The 7,590-nt window shown below is 40.9% G+C and overlaps 1 protein-coding gene across 1 annotated transcript; it reads right to left on the bottom strand.

The window, feature by feature from the left end:
- Nucleotides 1-401: 401 nt before the first annotated feature.
- LOC308325554 (cathepsin Z) lies at nt 402-7,147 on the bottom strand. Its single transcript, XM_080778087.1, has 6 exons — nt 7,003-7,147; nt 6,293-6,456; nt 5,481-5,660; nt 4,974-5,124; nt 2,202-2,367; nt 402-1,778 (listed from the first exon to the last, which is right to left on the bottom strand). Exons 1-6 carry the CDS (start codon nt 7,140-7,142, stop codon nt 1,665-1,667), a joined length of 915 nt encoding a protein of 304 aa, XP_080634213.1. The 5' UTR covers nt 7,143-7,147; the 3' UTR covers nt 402-1,664.
- Between the last annotated feature and the right edge of the window lie 443 nt (nt 7,148-7,590).

Genomic DNA, 7,590 nt, shown 5'->3' with positions numbered 1-7,590 from the left:
GGGAACCACTGATCTATACTACTCTGATCTATACTACTCCACTAATTGACTGGATGGGGGAAACTGACTTTGTTGGACGTATACAGCAGGCTTTTTATGAGCTGTCATTGGTAGTGGTATTGCAGTGCAGAGGTTCTCAAACCTTTTTGTCAGTACCCCTTAGTGATTTCTTCATCCAAGTAGCCCTGACATTTTGCTTAGAAAACTAATGTTTTGAATGAGTGATACCCACCTTTTGAAGAATGTAACATTACAAATAAGAAATTACGTGAGAGAATTGCAATTAACCCCTCTTGTCAGCATATTTTAAAATGGCCATAACATTTCAGTAAGTACAGTTTTGTACGTCAATATGTTCACCAAACAGTATAATAGCAAATATGTATTTCTGATTGATGTTTTTATTGCAAATTCAAATGAACATATATTTGTAAATATCTGGCAAAAGTATAAAACACAGAGGTTAGGCTTATTTCCATTGTGGTCCTCCTCATTGCTTTCTATTCAATAACAGTTGTTTTTGATTTAATGTAGTTTAACACTACAGATCAGCAGGATCACAGTTTGTCAATATTTTATCATTAAACAGAACAGTGCATTTTACTTTTCATTTTGTCTAACAAACACTAGTGTAGTCAGCTTAAAAAAAGAAGAAGCTTTTTTCTTCATACAAACCTCTTGGCATGACATCACAAAAAAATAAACAGGTGGGACAAAGCCTCAGTTCATTTTGGCTGCAAGTGTTGGTGATGGCAGTGAAGTAATACTAGCAAAATAATTCACGGGGTACATGTACAAAGGATGAATTGGCAATTATTTTCAAAATGCTACAAGAAACAACCAGTGTTCTTTAACCACAAAGGTAAACGGCAAAAGGCCTGCGAGTCACTAAAAATCCTAAATTACAACTACAAACTTTAAGTTTATGTCCGTTGTCTCTCCTAACAGACGCCATTGTAACATTGTCCGAATACAATGAAGATGGAAGCACATCTACAGTGTCTAATCTGGTGCAAATAACTTTAACATTGTCAAAACTTACAGCAGGTATCCTACCCGACACCAAGGTTTACATTTCGTGGCGAGACGACCTCCATAGATATTGTAATTTTATTTATGTATCTTTTTAGAATCAATAGATGAAATAAGGCCTGTCACGAATGCATTTTGAATAATGTAATGTAACTTCTTGAATACTTTCCAACCAGCAATTCAGATTCAGAATGTAGATTTGTATCTCCCCACACCCAACCCCATCCGAACCTTGTGCAAAACGTATGCATTCAACTGTGACCATATAATTCAGATGGCAGTGTTCTCTGATGTCCTTCAGATAGTGACAAGTCCCACTCCAGGCAGGGTGAGTGAGCCCTCTCCCGTCCCAGTCTATGACATCAGAGACAAATGGCCACTGTGTGAATTTGGTCAATGGGTACCAGATACTCTGGTCCTTAGACTGACTGACAGACACTTACACTGATGATTTGATGAGCTGTCCTATATCAGACAGACACTCTGGTCCTTTCAATGTGGCAGTCTCAGGCTTTTATGTTTCATTACAAATGTTAAATGTAAAAGAGGGGAAAATGATTTCTAGCATCTTATGGCCAGCTGATTAATAATCTGATGAATAGATCCATAACAAGATTATTTGAATGTCCATCCTACGTCACAATAGGATCTCCGTATGCACAGCTCTTCTCAATGGCCAGGTTGTACCAATTGCCCTTTCCTCCCTTATAGGCACTGGTGACGATTCTAGCCCAGCCATGTTCTCCCTGAAAGCATAAATAATCATCTTTTAACATCAGTCCGTCAAAACAGTAAATTGTACAGTAATAGCAAATTGACAAAAACACCACTTTTGCTTTTCTGTAACATTCTTTTCTAATTCTATCCAAAGCCACTTGAACAGCAGATTACATTTTGTTACAGCTTTTACAGCACTGGCAGTATAGTAACTGCCGTATTTATACATAGTTGCGCGGCGGTGTCCCATGCCAAAAATGACTAATCTACAAAGCAAGCATTGCAGTGTGACATGTTATGAGCTTCTAGATAGATCAGCTATTTTCGGTGTGTGACACCCAAGTATATCAAGCTCTTCAGCTACAGTCATGTGTGATTTAACCCCAGTCTTCAGACAGGGTTGGCAGGGTATGGTTAGAGACTAGAGTCTATATATAGAGAAGCAGACCGACCCAGAACTCTCCCCAGGAGTTCCTGATGATCCAGTACTCTGTGCCGTCCTCCGCCACACCCCAGCCAGCCACTGATATGATGTGGTTCATGAGGGAGAGAGGGTGGAACTCTGCAAAGATCCCCCCAGTGTAGGCTTCTAAACCAGACGTGGCCATCACGCCACAGCTAAGAGAGAAAGAGAGAGAGAGAGGCTTGCAAGTTGTGAAGATGCGTGAATCATCATCATGAATCACCACCACAACACTTGAATGATCACAAATTGACCAAATTAGGATGGTACACTGACGATCATAACACTAGTGTACAACCTTGTATGGTGACTAGCAAAAGTTGTAGTTGTAGACACAAAAAATAGGCTATTTTACTTATGGTTGGATATGAAGCATCACATCATGCAGAAAAGCCATCTACAAATGGACTATATCTCCCTTTACGCATGCATCCAAAGCACGGCACTCCCGCTGCACATAATCAGCATCATGTCGCATTGCATTGGATTTGTTTTCGTTCTGTAGCACAGTAGCGTTGTCAGTTCTTGCTAGTTTAATACCAAAACAAATTATTAAATAAATAAAACCCAATCACATGGTTTCCTACTGTATTTTATATTTTATTTTTATCACCGTTTAAAATACAGCAGATAACTGAAATTAGCTGTGACTCCACAGCTCGTCACAACTGACTCCCTGTCACCACACAGTCACTGTCTGGCACACCATATATAATGTACTGTATCACACATATTCTACTACTGCACTGTTTACTTTAGTTTTTTGTCTCCACCAGGCCGAAGGCATGGGGAGAGAGTATGTTCATTCAATATTATTACAAAGATTTGAGCACTATGTGGGACTCTCTGGAACTGTTATTCAGTGGTTCAAATCATACCTTCAGAACAGGAAATACTTTGTCTCTATTGGAAACTGTGTGTCCAAACAGATGGCTATGACCTGTGGGGTTCCACAGGGGTCCATTTTAGGACCCCTCCTATTTAATTTATATATTCCCCTAGGACAATAATTATGCAGATGACATCACAAATCTACATATCAGTTACATCACCAGACTATGGTCCTATTGATTCCCTCTGTCATTGCATTGAGGAAATCAATGAGTGGATGTGGCAACATTTTCTTCAATTAAATAAAACTGAGATAATTGTTTTTGGACCACAGAGACAGAGTGTTATTTCTCACCTTGAATCACGGTCTCTTATACCCAAGAGTCAGGTGAGAGATCTTGGTGTAATCCTAGACTCAGATTAAAAATGTAACAGTCATATCAAAACTGTAATTTCATCTGCCTATTATCACCTTAAAAATATTGCAAGAGTTAGAGGAATTATGTCCAAGCAAGACCTAGAAACACTTATACATGCTTTTGTTTCCAGTAGACTGGATTACTGCAATGGTCTGCTCACAGGACTTTTAAACAAAGCGCTTCGTCAACTCCAACTAATTCAATGCTGCTGCTAGAGTCCTGACAAAAACTTGAAAATATGACCATATTACACCAGTCCTAAAATCCTTACATTGGCTACCAGTGTCCCAGAGAATTGATTTTAAAATGGTATAACTTGTCTATAAATCTGTTTGTGGCTTTGGGCCCAGCTACATCTGAAGCCATATGAGCCCTCCAGAACCCTTAGGTCATCTGAGGCCTACTGATAGTTCACCCAATAGCTGGAACAAAACAAGGTGAAGCAGAATTTCACCATTATGCACCACAAACCTGGAATAACATTGCAGGTTACTTAGGAAATCCCCAACCATAGCCGTTTTTAAGTCCAATTTAAAAACGTATTTATTTAACATTGCATATCCCAGTGATGTCTACTAATAACACCTGTGCTCAGAAGGGCACTTTTTCAATATGACTTGTGATTGCCACCTTTCTATGGTGTGGCTCTGTAGGAGTCTAGCCAACTAAATGATAAGAGCGCTGGGTCTGTGTGTCTGTCTGCAAATATTTAACTTTTATTATTATGGAAGTCAGTGTGGGCCTGTGATCAGGCTGAAACCTTGCCCAAATATGGAGATATGGAAATATGTCATAGAGTGATACTCAACCTGTGGGCCATTTGACCGCCTCTCGGCTGCTGTTTTAATTTGTCAGATGACCATACCGGTTGTGCTTATAACCACACGTTGGCGGCCAACATGGAAGTGCCTCGTCTACAACAACTGCGTAAATATATAACTGGACTACACCACGACGGAGGCCCGCCGTCTCAAGTGAACTTGAGCCACGAGAGACACCACCAAGCGAGTTGCCTTGTCGAACGTTGCGAAGTTCGATTGAGCCGACTCTGGCCCGTTGGAGTTGCGACTCGATGGGCAGAAAATAGTGAATTGTGTTCTGGCCGAGAGCATTTTCCCCGACTGCCACTCAAAGTGGCTACTGGCCGATCACAGCGCGTCCTTGCACAAGTGCACTGACCAATCGAAGCACGTCCTTGCAGCAAGTGGTATAGACTTTCGAAGCACCCGTCATAGACGACTGACGTCACAGGCTGGCTACATAAAGTCCAAGATCCACATTGGAACCATGCTGTTCCCACGGCCATGTGGAATGGATCCCATGGTCATGTGGAATGGATCCCACGGCCATGTGGACTGAATCCCACGGCCATGTGGAATGGATTCCACAATCCACATGATTAGATTTGTTCCCCTTTTGTACATGTAAATACATGTAAATACATGTAACATGAAAAACATACATACATACACGTAAATAAGATTCCAGACAGATGAGCTGTCCTATAGTACCTGATGGGTCCGTTCGTGTAGATCTCAGCCTTCATGTGGTCCCTGCCGAAGACCTCTCCATAGTCTCCCACCTTCCACAGCGTGTAGTTCTTCACCACAGCGCACGCATCAAAGAAGGTGCACGTACCACACTGGTTGAAGAGCTCACACTCTGTAGTGTAGACACACGGAGAAGATTATTTATAATGGGAACCTGCGACACGTTGTCAGGCTGGATTGCCAGCCTATGTGCCCAGACCGCTAGGCCGGCCCGGGCCAACATATGGCATTTTTAACCATAACTGTAACTACAATTATAATAACTATAACTATATGTTGCATCCACTTGAAATGATTAAGATGTTTTTTACTAAACGTATATTTATAGTGCTTGGTGTGGAGTGGACAGCCCTTGGCTCTTAAAGTCTATATAGGCTTAAATACAGAATATATATTTTGTCACAAAATCAAAGCATGTGACATGTCACGAACCAACCCACGCAATTAAAATAGTTACGAGTAGCTCACTTTGATTCTTGGCCTGGTAGTTATTGCAGGTTTCATCAGGGATGCCGTGTTGGTGAGCGTAGGCGTACACCCTGAGGTGGTCTCCTCCGTAGCAGGAGCCCGCCCTGCCACAGTCGATCACATTCTGGACAGACAGGTAGGCCGAGGGCCAGGCTCCTCCACGCTTGATATTGATCCGATCTAGGGCCAAAATATCAGCGTTGTTATACACCAAAAGAATGACATGTAGTTCAATGTTAATGTTATTACCATTAAAAAGGTAGGGTAAGTGATATTTCTTTGTTGAAATACTTGTTAAATCTATATATTCATTTCTGATATAGTAATCATTGCTATAAGTGTTTGTATAGTAACGGGGTTCTGTCTTCTCTTCAGCTCTTTAGTAAATGGAAAATGCCGTTTAAGGCCAGGATGCCAATTATATCCAACCGGCAACCAGGAGGATTGTCTTTAATGTATGAATGACCCGAGCAAAACAAATATCTCTTGTGGATAATAAAGACATATCGTTGCTGTCCATTGCACCCTCAAACTGTCTGCTAAAACAGCTAACTCCACCACCTCTCCCCCTCTCATGCAAGTAATTGACAATAAATAAAGTCACAACACCATCTTTGAGAGGCAGTATTGCTTTGTTTTCAAAATATAAGGTTTTCTACATTTCCTGAAAAATGTATATTTTTAATTTCCTGGGAAAAAAACCACTTGTTTGTTTTAACCAAACAATACCCTCTTTAATTAGAGACTGTAAAGAGACATTTATTCATGCAACAACATATTGTGCCACTATTTATCTAATGAACTTATATGACCTGCCAGTGCACTGGTGGCTCCCATGGCCCAGCATGAGCCACAGTACTGAGGAATGTGTTGGTTTCTTGTGGCGCTCACATAGTTCTTCCCATCGATGTTTCTCCAGTCCCAGGAGGAGGGAAGATCCGAGACATTTACGTATTCATGTGGCCTGACATATGTCCTGCAAAAGGAATGATATGTGGGTTATATAGGCTGAGGAAGAAATGCCACTTGACAGTTTTCAAATCAGCCTCATGGTGGCGCTACAACAGGCCAAGTTGTGTCTCACACACACACACACACACACACACACCACACACCACACAAACAGACACCACACACACACACACACACACACACACACACAAACCCAAACAAACATGTTTAAATTACTCCTAAACATTTTGCCAAATCAGTGTCTTGAATGAGATGTGCTGTGAGTTTGCATATCTGCTATTTTCCAGCATAGGACCGTTGCACAGTGAAGTATAAACAAGGCTTTAGGATTTATAAGTCGTTTTTAGAATCCTCCTTCTCAGGACTCAGAGTAGCCCCACAAGCATGCCCAAATGTAGTAAAGTTTCTGACACTTTTATGACTTAGCTAGGTCCAATCATAAAAGCTTTCGGAGGGTTCCGAGAGGGGCTAGACTCAGAGCTATGTGGGTTCAATGATCTAAGGCTAAGCTGAACAAAGTCAACTAATAAATCTCCAAACTGCAATTTACCTGACATAATCTGGTCTGTTGTCCCTGATCGGTTTGTAGCATGAACCGGATATATTCTGTATTCCATTGCTCTCCGCATATTCCCAAATAAACGATCCATAAAATAACAACAATAACACAGTTATTACTAGCGACGCCATGTTTGTTTATCTCTCCTCCTCTCTTACATGCCTACAGTGCCCCCTATTGTTTGGCATAGAACATGTCACCAGAAGTCATCTCAATCACGATTTAATTATTCCTGGCTTTCTGGTTTAATGATTCCTGGTTTCAACCTGCAGAGGCCAGTACAGCACTACTTTTCTGCACTCAGAAATGTGACTTGTGTGAAGTTACTAGTGTGCATGATGTGTCAGAGTTCCCCACCTCACATGGATATAATGCCACTATGTATGACTTCTCTCATCTGCATTTTACCATTTTTCATGTCAGAACATTTCTCAAGTGGATTCTATTTCTAACTGTTATGAAAGGTCACACGGTACCACCATGTCAAAAGTGCCATATCAATATCAGCTTGAAATGTACATTGTTCTAATTTTGTCTGCATATCTTTTTCATTGATAAATTCCAATTTAACTTGTTTAT

The sequence above is a fragment of the Protomyctophum bolini genome, assembly GCF_963924005.1.
Source record: "Protomyctophum bolini genome assembly, chromosome: 12".
In the NCBI taxonomy this organism is placed as follows: Eukaryota; Metazoa; Chordata; class Actinopteri; order Myctophiformes; family Myctophidae; genus Protomyctophum; species Protomyctophum bolini.
This window is presented reverse-complemented; position numbering and strand designations above follow the sequence as displayed.